This window comes from Ursus arctos, unplaced genomic scaffold (assembly GCF_023065955.2).
Source record: "Ursus arctos isolate Adak ecotype North America unplaced genomic scaffold, UrsArc2.0 scaffold_32, whole genome shotgun sequence".
In the NCBI taxonomy this organism is placed as follows: Eukaryota; Metazoa; Chordata; class Mammalia; order Carnivora; family Ursidae; genus Ursus; species Ursus arctos.
In genome coordinates this window covers 1,976,634-1,999,004 of record NW_026623008.1, presented here as the reverse complement: position 1 = coordinate 1,999,004, position 22,371 = coordinate 1,976,634, and the positions used below count along the sequence as shown (strand labels likewise).

General features: G+C 66.3%; 1 protein-coding gene across 2 annotated transcripts; it reads right to left on the bottom strand.

Moving 5' to 3' along the window:
- Nucleotides 1-16: 16 nt before the first annotated feature.
- On the bottom strand, nucleotides 17-21,593 carry ARHGEF16 (Rho guanine nucleotide exchange factor 16). 2 transcript variants are annotated; one of them, XM_026520015.4, is made up of 15 exons: nucleotides 21,482-21,593; nucleotides 13,417-14,020; nucleotides 11,650-11,695; nucleotides 10,358-10,527; nucleotides 9,214-9,270; nucleotides 8,701-8,861; nucleotides 6,317-6,469; nucleotides 6,050-6,179; nucleotides 4,979-5,053; nucleotides 4,630-4,722; nucleotides 3,511-3,662; nucleotides 2,805-2,999; nucleotides 1,832-1,905; nucleotides 1,149-1,250; nucleotides 17-627 (listed from the first exon to the last, which is right to left on the bottom strand). In XM_026520015.4, exons 2-15 carry the CDS (start codon nucleotides 13,999-14,001, stop codon nucleotides 488-490), a joined length of 2,133 nt encoding a protein of 710 aa, XP_026375800.1. In that variant the 5' UTR covers nucleotides 14,002-14,020; nucleotides 21,482-21,593; the 3' UTR covers nucleotides 17-487. The 2 variants fall into 2 exon arrangements, with proteins under 2 accessions (XP_026375800.1, XP_026375801.1); XM_026520016.4 differs by lacking the exon at nucleotides 21,482-21,593 and adding an exon at nucleotides 17,057-19,048.
- Between the last annotated feature and the right edge of the window lie 778 nt (nucleotides 21,594-22,371).

The following is a 22,371-nucleotide window of genomic DNA, read 5'->3' as shown; positions in this document are numbered from 1 at the left end:
CCCGTGGAAACCCAGGTGTTAAAGAAATACTTTAATGTCTATGAAAACCTCGGCATCTCAGCACTGGCCCCACAGGGTCACCTCCCTCCAGCCAAACCTCCTCTCGGGAAGTGCGACCGCCCTGGACGCCCAGGCCCTCTGTCCCACACGGGGACAAGGGAGGGAGCCAGGCCCACATCCTGCATCACGAGCCCTGCACAACCGCCCTGAGGATGCACAGGGTGCTGGGGGAGGGGTGGGGCTCCTCCCTGGGGCTCCGCCAGGGCTCAGGCTGCTGTGGCTCCAAGAGCTGGCTTGGAGGGTGCTCCTTGGGGCTGGCGGCACGTGTGATCTTCCCCTCTGGAAGAGTCTGGATCTGGCACTGCAGACCACGGGGCCTCCCGCACTGTTCAGGCTCTTGGGACAAGCCCACCGCGCTCCAGGAGCCAGGCCACTCACTGCAGTGTGGCTGGAAGCAGAGCCCGGCCTAGGTGCTGGGCAGAGCAGGCTACACGTCCGTCTCCACACGCAGTCGCTCCATCCTGCGCACGTTGCCCTCCACGGCCACGCGGCTGGTGATGCACCGAGCAAAGTCCTCAGGGAACCAGCCCATCTCCCCATCTCTCAGCCGCTCACCGTAGAACCATCCTGAACACAGATGTGGGGCAGGTGAGAGCAGGGTCTGGGCACTCCCAGCCCTCTGACCCTCTTAGCCGCTGTTCCAGAAGATGCCAGGTCCAGGCCTCCTGTAAAGCAGACCACCACCTGCTCCTGCCAAGACGGCCCGGCTCCAGGTGACAGGGCCACCTGGTTCTCCGGCAGCCGCTCAGCCTGGACACTGGTGTCAGGAGCTGAGCTCATCCCAGCCGGCTTCGCGCGCCCTGTGCAGGCGTGTGCAGGGGCCCCCAGGACCTTCCTTCTGCTGAGCACAGAGTGACAGGCTGCTTTTAATCCTGCGACTCAGGGACGTTTGAAGAGGTCCTTGAGGGAGGGCACTGAGGGGCCCTGGATCAGGCCCCCCATGAGCAGGTGCAGAAACCGCTTCCTGGGGGCCAGGTGCAGGGTCAGCTGCCGGCACCTGGTGTCCTCCAGACCCTGGCAGGGACTCTCACTCTGGGGTCCACCCCACCTACATCCCGCCAGCACCCGGGCCCAGCCGTGCCGCTCACCGTCCTCCTGCTCCAGGACTAGGACCACATCCGCCTGCTGCAGCGTGATCTCGTCCGCCTGCTTGGCCAAGTAGGCCTTGGTGATCTCTACCTGGAGCAGGTCTGCGGGGGCGGGGGGGGGGGGCGGCGGCGGTGTCAGCGACAGAGCTGTCCCCAGGAGGGCAAGGGCCAGGAGCTCTGCAGCCACGGTTTGGGCAGGGCTCCACCTCCTAACACATCCCCCGTGGCCTGGTCTCGGTGGGGCCTGGGGGACTCTGGACATGCGGCAGCTTCCCTCTGGGGGCCACAGGACAGGCTGCTCCTGCTTTCAGGGCCCAAACACCAGCACCTGGCTTCTAAGGAGTGGCGCTGGAGCCAGGTGACAGATGGATGGGCCAGCCGGCTGCCCCGTGTCCTCAGTCGGCTCCAGTCCCTGGGCCCCAGTCCCTGGGCCCCAGTCCCCGGGCATGGGGCAGCATTCTCTCCCCCTGCACAGAAGGGGAGGCTTGGGGACAGAGCTGGGTCCCTGTGCACAGATGGATACACACATATGCGGCTCTGGGATCCCTCACCTGGGGGTCACCCTGGGGGCAGGGAGTGGCAAGGACAGAGGGCTGGACAGTGCCTCTCAGCTCCATGCCAACCCCTTGCCCAGGCCTGGGAAAGGGGCTCGGAGCCCTGTTCAGCATGGAACAGACACTTACCTCCTTTGTTGGTGGGGCCCTGGCCCTGCCTCTCCTGGTGAGTGAGCGCTGTGATCCACCGGGCCCGGTCACTCCTGTGGTTGGAGAGGGGGGTGTGAGGCCCTGTGGCCAATCTCGCCAGCCTGGGGACCTCTGGCTTCACACGCCCCGCCCCCCATGTGGCACCGTGGACAGATGGGGGGTCATGTGGCCAGGGGTTCCTTAAGGGAGCCCCCATAGCACTCAAGGTGTGATAGGCAGTGGAGATGAAGGTTCATGCTGCCCAGGCACCCCTTCCTGACCCCCACAAACTCAGAGACCACGTGCGGGAAGTCACAGGGCAAGAAGGAGCGGCAGGCAGGCTGACCCTGAGTCTCACCTACCTGGGGTCCCAGAGTCAGGCGGCAGCCGCACCCCCACACCCCAGGCCACCCTGTCTGCAGGCCCTGGGCCCGTGTCAGTTCACAGTTTCAAACCTTCAGCCTCAGCTTCCCATCTGGAGGGAGCATGGAGACCAAGCCACCCTCGTCCCTTCCTCCCTGGTCTGCTGAGCCCCCGCTGTGCTGGCAGCTGTCTGTGTACGGCCCACCCCCCTTCCAGATGGTTCTGACCTCACCACTGCCCACCAACCCTCCGGCAGGCACCTGGGCTCCAGCCCTGCCAGACTCCTGGCTCCTTCTCACCAGAGGCCTCCTGCCTCAGGGCCTTTGCACTACTGTACGTCTGCCAGGCTCTCCTCCCCAAATGGCCCTGTGCCAGTCAGGATGCCCCCACCTGGCGCTCCCTTCCCTGCCCTGTCCTCCTCCTTCATCTGCGCCCCTGGACACACCGACAGTCCAGCTGCTTGTCTGTGGCTGACCTGTCCCCCTCCCACCAGTGCGAACTCTGGGAGCACTAGACCGCCCCCGGTGTCTGCTGCAGTGCCGGGCACACAGCAGGTGCTCAAGAACTCGTCGGCATGAGCCCCTCCTCCCGGGAGCCCCCCTTGACTCACGCAGAGTCGGAGGACAGCAGGATGTTCTCCTGGCGGCCCTCGCTGTTGCGTAGCAGGGTCACCTGGAAGGGGTGTGGCACCGAGGAGCTGCGGCTGCCGCCGCCGGCCCCCAGCAGAGAGGGGTCCGAGGGCTCCATCTTCTGGACTCGGATGTGGTCCACCTGGGCGTAGTCCTGTACCACGAAGCTGTCCTCACTGCAGGGAGACAGGTGGGCGGCCAGATTCAACAGGGGGTCTGTGGGCAGCCTGGGGCCCCTGCCCAGCTGGGGAGCAGGCAGCCAGAAGGATGTGCCTAAGAACTGCCCCCCCAGAAAACAGAGGCCATGTGTGTTCTCGCCCTTGTGGGCTGGTCGGGCAGACCCAGGTCTGCAGGCAGTGAGAGGCACCCGGCCAGCCCCTGTCACACGTCGGGGGACACAGGCCGCTGCTGTGGACATGCCAGGCCAGGCCCCCCGATTCTGAGGGCAGAGGAGGGTCAGGCCGCTGCCCCCATGCCCTTCCAGGCCCGCATGGCAGGTCTGCGGGGGCAGGGGGGGCGGCGGTGTCAGCGACAGAGCTGTCCCCAGGAGGGCAAGGGCCAGGAGCTCTGCAGCCACGGTTTGGGCAGGGCTCCACCTCCTAACACATCCCCCGTGGCCTGGTCTCAGTGGGGCCTGGGGGGACTCTGGACACGCAGACACACAGCCCGGTACCCGTGGTGGCCCACCTCTTCTTCTTGGTGACCACCAGAACGTCGTTGAACAGGAACAAGTAGCACGTGGGCCGGCTGGCCAGTTTTCGGAAAAGCCCAGTTTCCTCTACCACGAAGAGCTCCCCACGCTTCAGCAGCCAGCGGGAGGCAGAGATCAGCGGGAGGGACTGGAGGGAAGAGCCGGCGAGGTGCCTGAGTTCGGGGGGTCAAGCATGGGCGAGGATCCCTGCCTCCAACGACTGGGTGACCGGCCTCCCTGGCTGGACCAAGGAAGTGGGGGAGATGTGCCCTCGCCTCGAACAAAGGCCTATTCAGTTGGCCGACAGGCACAAATGGGACAGCTGCTCTGGGCCAGGTCCCGGGCCCAGATCCCGCTTGGCAACCAGGACAGGCCCGTCCTGCCTCCGGCCAGGCCCCGGAGCTCTCCGGGCACCCGGGAGCACTCCCCTCGAGCCACGGAGCAAAGGCCGTCCTGGGGAAGCCTCCATACCCCCCTCACACCCTTTTCTGGACCTCTGTGTCCTCCCTCCACCACTCTGTGGCCCTCCGGCCCTGCCCACGGCTCTGCTCCCCTGCTGGGCAGCCTCTGGAGGTCAGCAGCCCAGCCCGGCTGAGGACGAGTAGGGGCCCGGCCCACTCCTGCAGCGCAGTCCCATGGGGACGCGTCTGTCCATCTGCTCCTCACTTGTTGTTGGACGGCCCCTCCCCCGGGGGCTTGGTGGGGACAGAGGTTTGAGCCCCGCCTGCTTGGGGGTCCTGTAGGATGTCTAGACCCCCTCCCCAGAACTGAGTGAGGCCCAAGACCTAAACTGGCCCCGACACCGTCCTTTCCCGTTCTCAGTGTGCTGGGAGGAGCCCGGCCCGGCCTGCTGCCCAACATGCTGCCCGGCCCTTCCCACGCAGCCCCTCGGGCAGCACTGGGGGTGGGGCACAGGCCAGAGGGACCTGTACCCCCAGCCAGCCCCAGGCAGGAGGGCGGCAGAGCTGAGCCTCTGTGGCCAAGCGGTGTGGGAGTCACAAGGGACGCACCCGGTGGGGAAACAGGCCTGGAGAGGCAGAGGCGCCAGGCCCCAGCAGGGAGGGGGCTGTGACCCCGGCCTCCGAGGAGCTGGCTCGGGGGGTCGGAGCGCCCACCTTGACCTTGCCGAAGTCCAGCTGCGTGTGCAGTGTGTACATGAGCTCCGTGCGTTCCATCTTGTGGGCTCCCTCGTTGCACCGTCTCACCAGCTGCAAGGGCCCGAGAGCAGGCTGTGGGTTGTGGGCCACCGCCCCACATCCGGGGCTGTCCTCACTGCTGCCCCCCATGGCTTGCCGGTCAGGTTCAAGCCCCACTCCCTCTGGGCCTCGGTTTCCCCATCAGCACCATGGAAAGCCTGAGATGGACGATGTGGAGGCCCGGCTGCCCTCAGGGTCCCCACCACTGAGTGGGGGGTAGGGGCTGGGCTTGGTCCTGGTACCCCCCCCTCCTCTGCACCCCCCTCACCTTGCTGATGGCCTTGAGCGCGCGGCTGGCAGCCTTGTATCTCTCGGGATGGCCTTGACTCTTGAGGCATAGAGTCTACAGAGAGGACCCCGCCGGTCAGGCACCACGTACCCTCCTGCACTCCAGGCTTCAGGGCCTGCGTGCGGCAGAGGTCCCCCACTAACAGCAGACTCAGGGCCGCCGGGAGGTTGAAAGCCCGTGTCCAGCGGGCTCCTGCCAGGCCCTACGGGGGTGCACAGCCCCCAAACGTCTCTGCCAGGTCAAGCAGGTGGGTGGGACCCTGGAGACGGCACCTTCCCAGGACCCCAGCCCTTCCAGTCCTCGGCTGTCTTGGCCCAGTCTGGGGAAGCCCCCAGAGCCTCTATTTCGACGCTTCTGAGAGGACCCCGGAAGAGCTGACGTCCCATCTGGCCGAGACCGGGGATCCTCCAAGCACGAGCCACATGCTTCCTCCGGGGGCCTAGCGGGCTCCCCCCCATGTCTGTGCATGTGCACACGCATGGGCTGTGTACACGTCTGCGTGTGCGTACACGTCTGCGTGTGCGTACACGTGTGCGCGTGCACATATGCCTCTCCTCCCCACCTGCCCCTTGGCCCCACAAGCAGGCATCTCAGGGCATGAGCTGCTGCAGTGAGCTCGCCAGGGCCCCTCTCTCCATCCGCGGAGGGGCAGTGAGCTCGCCGGGGCCCCTCTCTCCATCCGCGGAGGGGCAGTGAGCTCGCCGGGGCCCCTCTCTCCATCCGCGGAGGGGCAGTGAGCTCGCCGGGGCCCCTCTCTCCATCCGCGGAGGGGCAGTGAGCTCGCCGGGGCCCCTCTCTCCATCCGCGGAGGGGCTGTAAGTGGCGCCCAGGCTGGTTCTGCCCCGTCCATGTGAACATTCAAGGAAGTGGATGCAAACCCGCAAGGCGCTGGAAGGCTCCAGGCAGGGAGCCTGGTGGGTGAAGGCCATGAAAGCCGTCTCATGAGGACTGAGGAGCGCGGGGAGGGGGTCGTAAGGGGCAGTGCCCGACCTGAAGCGGGGGACCGGGCCGACCTCCTTCCCCTGGCAGGGGTCTGCGTGGCATACTCACGTCCGTCAGGAGGGGCAGCCGGGTCACCCTCTGCATGGGGAGAATCAGGAAGGAGATCATGGGGAGACCCCCGCACGCCGGACGCTTCTCGATCTCCTTCAGGGCCTCGTGGAAGGCGGCGTTGCTGTTTCTGCAACAGAGAGCAGGGCTTTCCGTCAGCTGCGGCAGGAGGCCAGGTGCAGCCGCAGAAGCCCGGCCGTGAGCAGCTGGGTGCTCCCAGACCAGGGCGCCCAGCACGGGCCACGGGCGCGGGGAGGCCGCGCTCACGTCAGCTTCTGCAGGACGCGCTGCTGGTAGACCTCGTTGGAGCAGTAGGCGATGTAGGGGTGGAAATGCTTCTCGGCGTGCTCCTCCAAGATGTCGCTGATGTCTTCCACGCAAACCTGAGCCTTGTGCCGCTGCTCCAGGGCCTCAAAGAACCTAACGGGGCGAGAGCGCGGTGAAGGCCCGGCTGTCCACCACCAGACACGCGCACGTGCGGGCACACACGCGGGCAATCACGCACGCCCGGCAGGAACACAATGGCCGCCCGCGCCTGGCCATGAGCCCCGCCTTCCCAGGGAACCCCCCCGGACAGATCAGCCTCTTAGCCTGAAAAAGCTGGGCACATCTGAGGCCACTTCCTGTTAGATTCCGGCGAGACTGCAGCAGACACCACAGGACAGAGAACATGTCACTCTGATTTGAATCCCTTGACTCGGGTCAGACCTGCCTGGAGCCTGGCACCCTCTGCCCAGCTCGGTGTGCAGACGGGGGCTCTGGGTGGACTTCCTCTCAGGGTCCCCTTCGGAGATCATCTGTAACCCGGGCCTTGGCCATCGGGAGGACGCTGACCGGGGCTGCCACACTGGGCCTGGCTGGACCAGCACCAGGATGTATGGTGGACCCGAGGCCCCGTCACCTCTCCCGGCCCTGGTCAAGGCAGCCGGAAGGTCCTCCCACCCCCTTTCCGGAGGCTCCTCGGCCCCATCCTGGCTTTCCGACTCGGGCAATGACAGCGTCTCTCCCGTACCCGACTCTGAAAGCCCGTTTCGCTGGGCTCCTGGGACTGCCCGAGGCAGCTCTGTCTGGGAGATAAGACAGCTCGCTGACCTCTGGAAGGCCGAGAACAGCGTCCCCAAGCACACGTCCACCCCCCGGCAGCCCAAACCCCAACTGGGGACTGACCAGGCCGAGGGCAGCCAGCTTACCCGGCCCGGTGGGAGGGTGGAATCTTGCAGTGTGACGAGTCAGGGCTGGGGGACAAGGCCAGGGCAGGAAGGAGGTCCCAGGCCCTCAACAATGTGGGTACCACGGCCTGCTGTCAGCCCCACTTAGCACCTGGGACAGGGGTACCCCCTGCAGGGGGAAGTATGTGCGACCCCACCCCCCTGGAAGATGGGGGCCTTGCTCTGGTTACCAGGTGGGGGTCTCAGGGAGGGCGAAGAAGGCCCCGGCTTAGAGGACCCTGCTCGCTGGGCCCCAGCCTGACCCTCTAACCTTGGAGATACCATGCATCCCATGAGAGGGAACTCTGAGAGGCACAGCTCCTGGGCAGCCCAGGCAGAGGGGAACATTGTGTCAGGAATGGACAAGGACCCTGCCCCTTCAGGGAGGGCACAGGAGGCCCCAGCTGCCCAGAGACAGGGCCACACGCCTGTGCCCGAGTGGGCGGGCCATGCTGGTCAGCACGTCCCCCAGGAGATTCCAAGGGCCTCTAAGAAAGTTCTGGGAAAGGTAGCCATCAGCTGCTGACCCAAGATAACCGACCCCCAGGGAGGCCACTGTGAATGGCTAGGAGCTGCCAGGACCCAGCTGGGGGAGGAGGCTGGACCGTCTCCCGGGACCGCGACGGCCAGCCAGAGGCCCTGAGGAGGTTGGCAGCAGCCACGTGGCAGCTCAGGACAAAGGGGACAGAAGCAGGTGGGGCTCGGGGACCGGCCTGATGCTGATGTGAGTGAACCAGGGTGAGCCCCCTTCTCCCACCTGCCCCTACCCTAGTCTGCTAGGGGCTCGGGGACGCACCTCTTCAGGCTAGGGAGGATGCTGAGGCGTGAGGGAGGGGGTCCTGGGGTCTCCTGGGGTCCAACACCTGGGGTGTGCCCTTCATGGGAGTAAACACGCACACACTCACAGAGGGACATGTGTGCACACACACGCACGCACACACCTGTGCGAGCACAGAGACACATTCACTCTGGCACACGGACGCACACACACAGGCCCACGCAGGCCTGTGGCTGCATGCCCGGCCCCTCCTCCACCGCTGGGCCCTGCAACCCGAGCCCCGGGCCAGGCACCGGACACCGCCGGGCAGAACACAACCCGAGGCTGCAACTCGAGGCCCCTCCTGCCCGCTCTGTCCCGTGGCTGCTCACACCTTGTCGCTCGGCCTCCTGCACCTGACGTCCTGGCGGGAAGGTGCCCGTCACCTGGCAGGTACTCCGCCCTCTCAAGCAGCCGAGGGACAGGGCGCTGGGGGCAGGCTGCTCAGCCTGTCTTGGGGCCCAGCGCTTGGTGGCCTCAGGGCCTGAAGAGATCTCCGTGTCCCCTCCCAGCCAGCGGTCCCAGACCGGGAGCCTCCTGAGATCCCGCCGCTGCCCCGCCATGCTGCCCCAGGGGCAGGCGGGCGGCCGTCGCAGGCACGGCGGAGAGCTGGGCGCACGCCTCACCTCTGACTGGCGCTCAGGACGTCCAAGATGTTGGAGAAGAGGTGGTGGTGCTCCGTCTGGGTCATGGTTGCCCGCAGCTCTCTGGACTGCAGGAACTCGGCCACCAGGATGCCCAGGCTGTGCTGGTACGAGAACTCCGACGTGAGGATCTCGAAGATGGCCTGGCGGGGGCGAGAGCAGCTGCCTGGGCCACTGTGTCCCTCGGGGACACGGTCAGGGTGCAAAGGGCAGGCTGGACCCGGGCCCTCGGACCACAGCTGGGGTGAGGCTGTGAGCCTGGCCAGGGGGACGAGAGCCCCACGTCTGCACACGCTCTAGCTCAGCCTCTTGGGAGCTGTGACGCCGGCAAGGACCCCTGCTGCATCCAAGAAGGGGTGACGGCCCCCCCCCAACCAGGGGCATCGGCCATCATCCCAGTGCCTGGCCAGGAGGCGGGAAGCCTCGCCGTGGCCGCTGTCCTGCCCCACATGCCAAGTCTTGGGCACAGGGCTGGACCCCCGCCCGGCCCCTCACCTCCTGTCTCTTGCGCTCCTCAGCAGGCAGCTTGTCCAGGAGGCCGGACTCCACCACCTGAGGACGGCACAGGCCTGGGAGTCCCGGGTTTTGCCCATCCCGGAAGCCCGGCCTCCCCTCTGCCGGGGAAGAAGATGGGCCTCCAGAGGGAGCGGCTGGCAGACACCATTCGGGTGGGGAGGGGGCTCTGTCCCGCAGAGCTGGCCTGGGGGCCGACAGGCGTGCCGGGGACTGGGCCACGACTCAGACACACTGGCCCAGGTGAGTGTGCGCCCTGCCCAGGAGGTCCGGGGAGCTGGTCCAGCGCTCCATGCCCTCAGGCTCCGTGGCCCCCAGGCGGCCCTGGCTGAAAGGTTGCTCATTCGGGTGGGTAATCCGCTGCCTCCTCGTCCCACCCAGAGGCTGGGCTCTGAGCCCCCAAGCTCAGGTGGCCGGGATCAGAATCTCCGGCGGCATGTCCTGGGACCCACCCTACCCCGACCCAGGAGCCCACACACCTGCAGCCGCCCTCCATGCCCAGGGGCTACAGGGCAGGTCTGTCCCTGGCTCTCAGGGGGTGCGTCAGAAGTGCGCTGTCCTCCTAGGGCAGCGACAGCTACCTCCCCACACACCTGCTCGGGGCACCAGCACCTCCGTTCCAGCCAAGCTCTCCCTGGGGCCCCCGAGGCTCTGCCGGGCAGGGACCCGCCCCGTTTCAGGTGCGGAGGGTGAGGTGGGAGCTGGACAGTGGCCTGTGGCTCTCTCGAAGCTGAGGGCCGGTCCTCTCCCTTCCCCTCCCGTCTCCCCACTTGGACCCTCCTGGCACTGTCCTGGGGTCAGGGCCCTCAGAAGGGGGTCCTTTTGCCCACAGCTCCGGCAGGTCAGTCCGAGTAGGGAGAGGGCAAGGGGCTTACGTGCAGGAGGCTCATCATACACGCACCGATGGCACGTGGCCCTCACGGCTCTCCCCCCGTGGGACGCAAACCCACAGTGTCCTCGGGCCAGGGCAGCTCTGAGGGCACCAGGAAGGGGCCCTCTGCTGCAAGCTGGGCAGAGTAGGGTACTTCTGGAAGGCTCCTCCCCACACCGGGAGGACCCAGGCTGGCTTCGAGGGGCCAACTGCCCACGGCTCGGCCTCAGGGCCTCACCCCCATCCTGGCCCTACCTCCGGGAGCTGGCTCCAGGTGATCTGGGCAGGCCGGTAGCTCTTGACTACGATGGGGGCATCCACCTTTCCCGTCCCTTCCGGGCTGGGCGGCTCATCGAGCAAGTCATCGTCGGACTCATGGCTGGTGTTCAGGCCCCGCTCCCGGATTTCCTGGTAGAACCCGGGGTCTGGGGGGAGGGCGTGTGTCACCTGCACGCCTGGGGGCTCCGAGCAGATGTGGCCCCCTGGGAACCTGCAGGCTGAGTCCTCCCAAGGGGGCCCTGAGAGCATCAGGCGGCGCAGGGCCCCCCAGAGCAGGCTCCCCTCGGGCTGGCTGGTTCCCATGGCTGCGCCAGGCCCGGCCCAGCCCAGCACAGGGGTGGTGTCCCCGTGCAGAATGTGGCACCTTCAGGCCAGGGCTGAGCCAACGAATCAGAGCCGCAGGGGCCGTCCTGGGTGGGGGCCGTTCCCAGGCTGGGCCGAGAGCCCTGGGTGCTGGCTCCCCGGAGCCCACCCCCCCCGAGGTGCGGTCTCTGGCTCTCTAGCTCTGCAGCAGCCCCAGCGGGAGGGGCTGGCGCCTGGCTCAGGGCAGCCCCCATGCCCCTCCTTCCCATCCTGCCTCCGAGACCTCCTCATCCCTGCTCTTCTCTCTGGGGCAGGAGGCTTGGATCCTGCCTCCTCCCCAACCCCAGGCCCACGGCTGTCCACAGAGGCCGGGGGCTGGCAGGGAGGGAGGGCCCTTGCTGGCTGGGCTCCTGCATCCTCAGCACCCTGCCCCTCACAGCCACTGGGTGCTGCACCCCGCCTGGGCAGGCCCCTTCCCCCCACCTCCCTGTGGGGTCCCGTTGACATCCCATCCCTCAGCAGGCTGGATGCACTGCTCTGGGCCCTCCTGAGCCCCCAACACTGGGTTCCCTGTACACTGCGAGAAGTATGGGCAATGCACACAATGTGGGTGTCTACACCCCAGGGCCAGTGCCCTCTGGCTGACCTTGGTCCCACCAGCGCAGCCACTATAGGTCTGGCACACGCATGCTAACAAACATCTCCTGGGGTGAGTGCAGGGGCTCTGTCTGTCCCCTGCCCTGAAACACCGCAGAAAAGAATGCAAGGGAACTTTCTAGACCCACCAGAACGACATAGACAAGCCACTGGGACTTCCTGTCCCTGGAGAAATCCCTTCCAGCATGTTCTCCCTGCAGCGCACCAGCCTTCCCCCGCCCCCCAGCAGCCCCAGAGAGACCAGCCTCACCTGGGCCCAGCCTGGCCCACGGTGGCCTCCTGAGGTCACCTCCCTCGGCCACACTCACCGTCTTTGAAGGAGCCCTTGTGTGCACGTTTCCGCCCCAGCGTCCTCTGTGCAAACAGGAGAGACACAGAAACAGCAGCCGTCAGCGGGGCGGGGAGGCAGGTGTGAGTCTGCAGCAAGCCCTCCACCCTGGGGGCCCAGAGACCTCAGAGTGCACCGTGTGAAGCCATCTCAACAGGAGGGGGCTCTGCTGGGCACCCAGGAGGAGCTTAATAAATGTCGGCTCCGCGAGGGATGCCAGGCCACCAAGCAGAGGCCAGGCAGGTAGGATGGGGTGGAATGGGGGCTCAGAGCAGGCAGCAGGACTGAACTAATCAAGAGCGGGTGCTCAGCAAAGTGGGGTGTTCGGACTGGGTGTGAAGGAAGCCCACGCAAGGCTGGACAGGTCTGGTTGGAGGGGGTACAGGGGTGGGAGCTGGGGTGGCAGGAAGGGCAGAGTTTAGCTCCCAGCACAGGTTTGGGGTCCCAGTAGCTGCTGGCAGGACTGCAGCAGCAAGTGGGGGTGCAGGGCTCTCAGGGGCCCCCCACATGCGGCCCTACCAGCTGCCCCCCTCAGAGCCTATCTTCTTGGCCGGGACACTGTTCTTCCTGACCGGGAACCTGAGCCAATTCCAGGAAAGCGAGAGCTGGTTTCTCGAACAAGTTGGGGCCTGAAAACTCCCCTTGCTGGGCTGGGCGGTGTGGTACTCCAGCCACACCTGCCCTGCTCCCCCCACCCCATGCCCCCCCAGCGCCCCTCCTGCTTCCAGGTCTGTGCCCTTGTTCTCACTATGCTTTAACCCTTCCTCCTCTGGACCCTCTCCCCATCCCATCCCTGCCCTGAGCCCCTCCTCTGTGCTCCATCGGCCCCCTGCATTGCCCCAGCCCAGACCTGAGCACCCCAGGGCACCCCTGCCCCCTCGCTGCCTTGGGAGCTCTCTGGGGACCCCAGCACCAGGTGTGAGAGAACTCGGGACACATCTGTTGCATGCTTGAACCAACAGCGAGTGAGGGAGCAGGCAGCTGGCCTGGCCCTGGGCTGCAGACTGCGAGTTCCTAGGGCAGCTCCTGGGGCCTGAGTGTCTCGGGGGGCACGGCAGGGGCTGTGCCCCACGTCCAAGGCCAGGGGCATCTTTCAGCGGAGGACAGCGGCCAAGGTATGGCCCAGGGCTCCCCTCTGCGTGCTGGCTTGCCGGCATTGATGAGTGGGCTTGGCTTCTCCCCAGGTGGGGGCCACAGCTCACAGTCCAGGGCAGCCCCCCCGCAGAGGCGACTGCTGGAACATCAACTCTGGGTGCGGGACCCCCGAGCAAGGGTGCCCTTCCCCCTGGCCCTGTGCCAGTCCCGTTCTCTCGAGAACACCGAGGCAGAGGGCTGTTGGGCAGGGAAAGGAGGGCGTCAGGCTTCTTCTGAGCCCCCAACGGGGGCCCCTCAGACGGACGACCCAAGCCAGGCGCTGCTCCGAAGCCCTCCCTGCACCTTGTCCCGCAGACAGGCTGGCTCCCCGTGGGGCTCAGAAGAGAGGCTCTGCTCCCCACTGCGGCTGAGAGTGGGTACCCCAGAGCCTGGGGTCCTGGGGAAACCGCTCGAGCTTTCTGAGCCTCAGCTGCGTCCTCTGTACAATGGGGCTGTTCACCCCGTGCTCACGGTCTGCCGGCCACACTTAACCGGGATGAACCAGGTCGGGAGCCTGCATACAGTCGGTGCCCACTGAGCAGCAGCTGCCCCATCAGGAGAGGTCCCTCGAGGCACGGCCCCCTCCCCAGGGTCCAGGCGGACAGGCTCCTACCTTATTCTTGGCTGGACATCGAGCGGGAGATGGGCTGGGCTCCTCGGCCAGAGCCTGTAGCTTAGGGCTGAGCTGGATGGGGGCCCTCTCCCCGCCCGGGGCCCCCAGGCTCTTCATGGCCGCCCGGTACGATCGGTTCCGCAAGTTCCGTCTCAGTGCCCCCTCGGGGCCCGTGTCCACGTCCATGTCGTCCAGCGAGAAGCTGGGGGCGGAGACGAGCCGGGGGTCCCGCCGGGCAGCCTCCTTGCTAAGCACGGCCGCCCCGAAGCTCTGGTGGCGGGCTGGGGTCTTGGCCTTGCTGGACACGGCCAGGCTCCTGGGGATCAGCTGCTGAGTGCCCATCTTGAGGGCTGCAGGGCTCTGCGTGCTCAGGACGACGGCCCGTGGCCCCTCCTCCTTAGGGGACCGAGGTGGGGGCGCTGAGGAGTCGAGCTGGAAGGCGGCATTGTCCCTGACCTGCAGGGAGTCCCGGACCATCGGAAGCCCGGACGCCGGGTTCCCTTTGGCATCAAGCCGTAGCTCTGAGTGGAAACGGTATTCCAGGAGCTTCTCTTCCAAGGAGCTGTCTGAGTGTCGCTGGGACATGCTGAGTGGCCACAGTGTCCTGGGGCAAAAGCACAGAGGTGAGGGCAGCCTGCAGACGTCCATCCCGCAGCCCCCCTGCACACGGGCCCATGCACGGCCTCCCGGCATCCGCCCTGGCCAGAGACCCTGCTCAGGACTCTGCCTGGAGCAGAGCTGGGGATCGCACGGCCCACGGCCACCAGGGCTCCCCGGGGAGGGATGTGGAGGGTCGGGAGGCTCAGGCCTGCAGGGCCCCGGGCTGCTGGGACTGGGGCAGAGGACAGGCGAGCACTGCTTCCGCGGGTGGGTGCGCACACCAAGGACAAATTCCCACACTGGGGGTGTAAGCGTGGGGCAGTATGGGGTGCACAGACCTGGGGCCCTGCAGACCCGCGCTGCCCCAGCCCTGGGCCTCTTGGCACCATTTCTTCCTGGTCAGTGAGGAAAATGCCGTCCGTGGAGCTCTTCTGAGGCCTGCTTCACATAACAGGGCCATGGCCCCAGCCTCTGCCTCGCCCCCAAGTTCCAGAGCACGCACGGCCAGGCTCTGCCGGGCTGGGCTGGGGTGTATGCCCTCACCCGCCCCCAAACACACCGGCTGCCTTTAGTCTCATTTTGCAAATTAAAGAAACGAGGCCCCGAGAAGCCTGGGACGTGGGACAGGAGGTGTGGGTCACCAGGATCTGAACTTGGGCCAGTGTGAGTCCAGACCCTTTCTCTTCACGGCCCCATGTGGTGATACACCATGGCCAGCTGTCACACGTCCAGTGACACACTCGCATTTTCCCGCATTTACACACTCAGAACGGGGCCACAAACCCTTTCGCCAGAGCCTGGCCGGGCACGGCCACTGCGTGTGCGTGGACGCAAAGGGGGAGGGAGGTGCTTGCAGAGCCCCAGCCCCAGCCCACTCTCCGTCCATCCCTTGGATGCCCCTCCCTCCTGGGGCCCTGGGTGCCTCAGACGTGCAGAGCCTACTGACCGGGGTCTGTAAGCACCCGTGGGCTGCTTGTTCAGCCCAGCCTGGGTCACCTCGGCTGAGCGCGCCCCGCTCTGCTGGTGTGGACAGGTCCACCGCCACCTTTCCACTCGGGGCCGGCCAGAGCCAACGCCAGCCTCCTGCCTCCTGGGCGCCAGCCTCTGGGCCGCGACCAACCCATCCTGACGGGCCGCCGGCCACCGTCACTGCCCTCCGCTGCTTTTTCCAAACCAGCAAATGGGCGGGGTGACAAGGAGGCCCACCTCCCGAGGGCGCAGGCAGAGGTCGCGCGCGGGGCCACGATGCTGCGATGACCCGGGCCGGGGGGGATGGAAGGCCGCCTCGCGACCCTGCTCCTGACCGACAAGCGGGACCGGCGCCAGCCTACGGGAGCTTCGTAGGACCGGACAGAACTCACTCTGTAGCTTTTCCTTTTAATTTTAAGAAAAACAAGCAGGACCACCATCCGAACCCTTTTCACAAACACACGGCTGGTATGCGTTACAAGGGCCAGGTGAGGGGGGAAGGCTGTTGTTTGGAAGGAAAAATGACATCTCCAAGTCACCAGTCCGGGTGGCTGAGGCTCCGCTCAGCGTCACCGCGGTGCCCTGGGGCGCGTTGCCTGCAGACCTGGGAAGGGGTGCAGGCCCAGTTTCTCCGACGGCCCTGAGAGTGACGGGTGTCACCTGCTCTCTCCCACCCCGGGGAGCCTGCAGCCAGAGGTGCCCGGGCCTGTGCCGGTGGGCGCTGGGCGTCTGGAGTCGAGGGACCCCAGGGATGCCACCATATCTGTGCCAGGACACACCAGGCAGGTCCCAGCCCGGGCCTACCTCCCACACTCGCCGCCCAACCTTGTGTCTGAGTGCTTCCTCTGGGACGTTCCAGGCCTCAGCTCCAGAATCCCTCCCCAAGGGGCGGCCAGGCTCCAGAGGGGCCTAAACCACAGCACAGTTGGGGTGCCAGCGGCAGCCAGGCTCCCGCTCCCGCTCCCAGCACACACGCTCTCTGCTAAAACCATCCCAGAGAGGCTCCTGGCTGAGCCTCCCGGCGACAGGGAGGGGCCGCCCGACAGGGAGGGGCTGCCCGCGGAGCCCCAGCCACTCCCACGCCCGGAGGACGGCCCACACATTCCTGGGGACATTCTGAGTCATGGCAGCTAGGGCGGGCGGGTCGTGCCATCCTGGCTCACCCACCCCCACATTAACTTTATCTGCATTTAGCCGGGCCTGGCCGAGAAAGGAGTTTCTGGTAGACTTCGATCTATCTGCAGGCCAAGCCAAGTGCACCCAAGCGGGTAGGTAGCCCGGAGACTGGAAACTCTGTGAATCCTCTCTTCTACAAGGCGCAGACTACGGGCACTGCACGGAGCCCACGGCGCCCCGAAGCCCGCACCATGCCTGCCCTCCACCTGTCCCGTGCCGTCCTTCCTTTGCCTCGTCCGGTCCGAGGCCCCAGGCTTGGGTCTTCTTGGCCCCGTCCTCTGGGCCTGGACCCTGGACCCCAGACACTGGACCCAGCCAGGGGCACGGCTCTCCCAGGGGAGGGCAAAGTCTACTCTGGGGCCGGAGGTGCCCCAACAGGAACCAGTCGGGTGAGCCACTGCCGGGTGTGACCTCCGTTCCCAGCGAGGTGGCCGCACCCACAGGCCTGGGCTGCCACCAGTCCAGGGACCAGGCCTACTGGAGAGCAGGTGCCATCCCAGGCTCTGCAGGACCTTGGGACCAGAGCCAGCTCTCGGGAGCTACCGTCCGCACAGGCACCCCTGTGTCTTCTTCCTCCTCACGTTCGGTTTACCAGAAATCCCTGGACACAGGTCCAAAACTCAAGTAGCACCAAGAGCCTGTGATGAAAAACAGGGTCCCCGCTCCGCTGCCCTGTCCCCCACAGGCTGCTGCTCCAGGCTCCACAGCTTTCCCCTGACTTCTGCTCCCCGAAAAGCTCCTAATGGCAGGCCCTGGCCACCCTCTCCCTGCCGCGTGGACGGGACTCCAGCCCCGGGCGTCGTGCCCCGGGGGTGTTTGTGTCAGCACAGTGGCCCAGCAGCAGGAGCAGGACCCGGCACCCGCCTCCCCTCGTTAATAATTCCCTCTTGTTTACCCGCGGCTTTCCTCCTGCTCCGCTCCCCCGTGCGCTCCGCGTCCCTGCCTTGTCCGCGTCCCTGCCTTGTCCACCGTGACCACATGCTCTGTGTGGTCAGTGCATCGGCTCCGGCGCTGTGTTTTCCCAGAGACCCTGTCCTCTTCTCCCAGCCCCCTCCCCGCCCCCACCCCCAGTCTGGTCCTTTCCTGGAGCCCCCCACCTATCCCAGGCTACAAGGCGGCCTCACACGAGGGAGATCTTTGTCCCTCAGGCTGGTAACTGGGTGAGATCAGAGTCCCGTGGGAGACAGTTTCTTCCAGAATCGAGGAGCCTCTTCTCGGGTCTAGTGTCCCCCCGCCGGCGAGACGTCGGACGCGCTCCAACCTCGCCTTCCTGGATTGTGGCCTGAGGCTCCCCGCTTTGCTGGGGAGTTCTGGTGCTCCCGGGGATGGCTCCAAGTCCATCCCCCGAGCTGCGGACTCGGGCCTCCTCCCAACCCCGTCCTCCGGTCTTGCGGCTTTGGGCATATCCCGGTGGTATTTCTTCCATACTTTCTCCCATCTGTTCTCTCCAGCCCCTTTCTGGGGCAGCCTGGAGTGGGCACTCAAGGCCCCAGCGTCACCTCTGCACCCCGGCCTCTCCCGTCCTGCACTCTCATCCGTCGGCCCCCCGTGGGAGGGTCCAGCCTTCCCACCAAACCAGCACAGGTGTTCACACCATCCTGCAAGGAGCCGTCACCTGCTCCTCACTCACAGCACCGCTCTGAAGCCCCGTGACGCTTCTAGTTCCTTTCCGCCCCTGGCCTGTCCCTGCCTCCTCTGTCCGGGCCTCTGTCGCCTCCTCACAGACACCAGGCTGTCCTCAAACGCCCGGTGGTCCTGCTGGCTGTCTGCTTGGACCGTGCAGAGAAGACCGGCTGAGCATCAGGAGGCCAGTGAGCGGGCACGCGCACACACGTGAGCCCAAGGGGCTGCCCGCAGGTTCCCTGGGCCCCCGGCCCCCCAGGGTCTGCGCCCCGCAGCCTCTCCCTTGGCTGGCCGGCTCTGCAGAGTGGCTCTTCCAGTGTCCTCGCTGGATGCTGGCCTTTGCCCGGTGTCCTGGGGCCAGTGCAAGGGAGGGGCTGAGGGCACCGACTCTCCTCTCAGCTGCCTTTGGGCAAACGCCAGCCACACCGTCTGCGCAAGAGCGCTGCCGGAAGGGAGGCCAGATGCCCTGCAGTGACCACTCGGGTCACAGCACAGGTGTCCCCGCGGAGCTCCTCCAGAGAAGCCCAGGGCCGTGAGGGCTGCGTGCCGTGCGTCCGTCTCCCCGATGAGTCTGTGGGTCCTTCGGGAGCAGGGACAATCGCCTGTTCACATCCCCACAGAGCGAGGTGCAATCCCTGAACTGATGCGTGAACGCCGGCTATCATGGTACTTGCCCCGGTCCCCTCGTCCTCGAGCCACACCCTCCCCACAGGCCCTGGGGCCCCTTGCAGGCACTTCGCTTCCGGCCAGCAGGAACGGGCCGGGGCTGCATCTCAGAGGCTTCCGGAGTCGCCCGTGCCACCGTGTGGGCGACTTTCGGGTGACCTCCTGCTTTTTCTGCTTGGGGCGCTGGGGAGGCTGGTCCACTGTTGGGTCCTGGCAATCCATGGCGCTGAACTTCCCTCCGCCACACATGCAGGACAGGAAAGGGGCACTTGCGACGTGGGAATGGCAGCAGGTGGATTCGGGGAAGGACCAGGTGACCCGACTGGCCCGGCCCGGTGGGGCCCCTCGCAGCCCAGTGCCCCCGCTCCCTCGTTCTTCCGACAGACAGGCTTCCTGGGACGCGGGCGGGCTCCGCGCTGTCTCCCCCACTCCCTTGTGGGTGGGATCAGCCTGGCCTGGACCTGTGGCTCTGTCCCAGCCACTCCCACAGCCACCAAGACCCAAATCACTCCAACCCTGGGGCCTCTAGGTCTGGCCGACCCCACCCTGCCTGGTGGGGCTCGGCCTCTCCAGCCCCGTCTGGCTGACCCTGGCCTTTGCTCAGGCTAACTCAGCCACAGTGATGGTCCTGTGCTTGGGTACTTCTGCCCGGCCAAGCTCAAACCTCGGAGTCAGGAATTTGGGGGCAGGATCTGGCATTGTAAGTCACAGCGCACAGCCGACAGTTCCATTTGCAAGGCGGCTGGGGGTGGCTCAGGGACTCTCAGCTGGGGCAGCTCCCCCACCCCCAAGGACACTTGGCAATGTCCAGAGACATTCTCGGAGGTCACAGCTGGGGCTGCGTTACTAGCCCTGCGAGTGTAGATGGAGACCATGGGCGCCCCACAACAAGGAACCTTCTGGAGCAAATGTCTGGAGTGCCAAGATGGAGAGCCTGGCTTTGCCAACCAGGGGGCCCCCATTCACGGTGGGGGTCAGGGAGCCCCACCTGCTCTCACCCAGCCTCGCACTCAGCCTGGCAGCAGGGAGAGGCCGTGCTGTGCCTGCCCGGCTCAGAAGCAATTAAGCTTCCAGGCGCGGGTAACAGTCACAGAGAAGCCCACCCTCCCGGCTCAGCCTGCAGTGCTCCCCACCCACAGGCCCACCCACTGCTCGTCGGCTCCTGTCTCTCAGCCCAGAAGTCCCATAAACCTGGCCCCTGGCCCAGACCTGGCTGACACACGTCATGTTGCCCCAACGATGCCCCCGATGGGAAAGCAGAGCCCTGACTGTGACAGGTAGCCTGGCCCGGTGACCAGCAGGTGTCTTCCAAATGCTTTCTCCCCCAGTGTGTCTGTAGTTCCTCACCGACCTTCCTTCCAGAGGGTGGTATGTTCCCTGACAGGTGAGGAAGACAGGTGGGGTCAGGCCGCCTGTCAGCAGACAGCCGGGCCAGGAGCCAGGTCTGTGCTGACCTAGGTCCCTGTCGGACAGGCCAGTGGGCGAGCAGGGATTCTTGCCAGAAATAAAGACGCCCCTCTACACGGGTGGTCACTCATGCACGAAACTGCCACAGGCGAAGAAGACAAGCGGCCACCACCCATCTGGAAACCGAAACTAAAATTCTGGGCTCCGGACGCAGGGTGAGTGGTGGTGCCTGTCAGATCACGCACACGGAGACTGCCGTCCTCAGGGCTGGCACCCGTGGGGACCCCCGCAAGCCACTGGGCTGCCTGCCTGGCTTCCCCAACCGCAGGTTGTGCAGGGTCGGAGAGAAGCCCTGGGAGCCAGAGCCCTCCCGGCCCACGTTTCTCCCTTGCAGGTGTCCCGGAGTGGGAGGGGGCCCTCTGCTCGGCTCCCTCCCTCCTACTCTCCAGGTGACTTCGGTCCAAGTGACTGAAGACCTTACTTCTTCCGGGAACCCCCAAGATCCCGCCTCCCGCCGCTGTCTCCCTCCAGGACTCGGGGGAGCCCCCGGGAGCGCTTTCACCCGCCCCGCAGAGGTTTTGTTCCTGTGGCCCGTGGGCACAGTCAGGGGAGTGCCCAGAACAGAGGCTCAGCTGCCCCTGACCCCATGCCCTCTCTGTGGGGACTCTGACTACCCCCCTTTCACAGATGAGGATGCTGAGGCCCAGAGGACTTATGTAACTCGCCTGAGTTCACACGGACCCAGAATTTGAATCCAGGGGCCTCACCCCTAAGCACTAGGCCAAGGGGGTGTCAGGGTAGACAGGTGTAAAGGGCCAGGCGCCCTCCTGCTGGTCCTGGTTGGACTCCGCAAGTGCCCCCCCCCCCGCCGAGCCCCCACACCAGGAGGGGCAGACCGTTCACCACAAGGACAGAGACAAGAGTCAGGCCCTCCTGGGCTCCAGGTCGGATGAGAGGTCCCCCCATGCTCAGTGCTGGGCTGAGGTCAACCCAAATCTCAAAAGGGATTCTTGCTTCCCTGATGCAGAAACTGAGGCTGGTCAGTGGTAAGAGGGGTCCCCCCGCTGCACTCCCACTCCTCCCTCCTTCCTCCCATTAGTCGTGAGTGAGCAGGACACCCCCTGCGCTGGGTCTGCCCCCCCCCCCCCCGCACCCACCAGGGTTGGGGAGCCGGTTGTTTCTGGTTTGCTGGAGGGAGGGGCTTCGGCTGGGGGGCTGCTAACTCTGGAGGCCACAGCGGTCTGAGCCGCAGATTCTCCAGAGTTTCGGGGAGGATGGTTTTGCCGACCCCCATCTTCAAAGGTCCTGGGGCTCCCTAAGGTTCTTCCGGCTCTGATGTCTACACAAGAGCCTGCGACAGAAGCGTCCCCTCTGGGGTGCAGACGCGGCCCCCTGGGCTCCCGGGAAGACTGGGCAGGACGCCCGAGGCCGTGGGTGGGGTCCGGCCCCGGCTGGGCCGCGCCCGTCCTGCGGGCTCCGTCCCCGGGCAGCCCGGGCGAAGGGACGGGGTTTCGCCGACCCGCGCAGCGCTGCGAGGGGCGGGGGGAAGCGCAGGGGGCAAAGGCGCCCCGGGGTCACCGGGCCCTCCCCCGCCCCCAGCTTGCTCACCTGTCCCCAGGCTCACCTGCGCCGCGGGGCGGACGACGTGGCGGCGAGCGGGCGGCGACTCCGGCTGGTCTAGCCTCCAGGCTCCGCGCGCCGGCCGGGCGGCCGATCCCGGCCGCGCTCCGAGCCACCGCCGGGTCCCTCCCAGTCCCCGCCCCCCACTTCCTGTGCGGCCCCGCGCGAGGCGCCGGCGCGCGGCCGACCGGCCAGGTGGGCGCCCAGGTGGGCGCGCAGGCGGGCGGGGCGTGGGCCGGGCGGGAGGAGGCACCTGGCCGCGCCGCCTGCGTCACCGTCCCCACCTGGCCGGCCGGCGCTCACGTGACCCGCTGGCCGGGAGGGCTCACCTCGCGAGGCCGCGGGCGGCGCCGCCCCCGGACCGCCCACCCCGCCCGCCGCGCCGCCTGCGGGTTTGGGGAGGGGGTGGCCCGGCTGTGACCCTGAATCCGCTCTCACTCTCCTTCCAGGCCTGGCCAGGCTGCCACCTCCTCCAGGAAGCCCTCCAGGAAGCTGACTAGCTCTGCGGGGAACCTGATCTTTTCAAGGCAGAAGAGGCCCCAACTTCTGGATTCTTTGAAAAGTGGCGGCCAGAAGGCGGCCCAGCATGGCACAACGTGCTCTGGCTGCCTTTATGGTGTGGTTGTGGGTGTGAGATGTTGGGGTCCTGGAGCGAATAGTCAAGGAAGAATTCGTGAAACCTCTTCTGTGCAAAATGGGTGGTGTTATGAAACCATGGGGACAGGACCCGGGGGCAGAAGGAGCTGTGCTGGGGTCCCGAGGAGGAGCGGATCATATACTTTCAAGTCGGGAGGGGGTTAGGGGGACCTAAGTCTCTAAGGAATTTGGAAGCAAGGTTTCCAGGACCTCGAGGGGCTAGCTGAGGTTAGGAAACGGTTGTTTCCAGAAATCAGA

Bases quoted from the DNA above. Each gene is read 5' to 3' on its own strand.
- ARHGEF16 (XM_026520015.4), bottom strand. From the start codon at position 14,001: ATGTCCCAGCGACACTCAGACAGCTCCTTGGAAGAGAAGCTCCTGGAA. The intron at 8,862-9,213 runs GTGAGGGGCCGG...CGCCCCCGCCAG, and splicing joins AGGAGCGCAAGAGACAGGAG to GCCATCTTCGAGATCCTCAC. The intron at 628-1,148 runs GTGAGCGGCACG...ATCTGTGTTCAG, and splicing joins AGTCCTGGAGCAGGAGGACG to GATGGTTCTACGGTGAGCGG.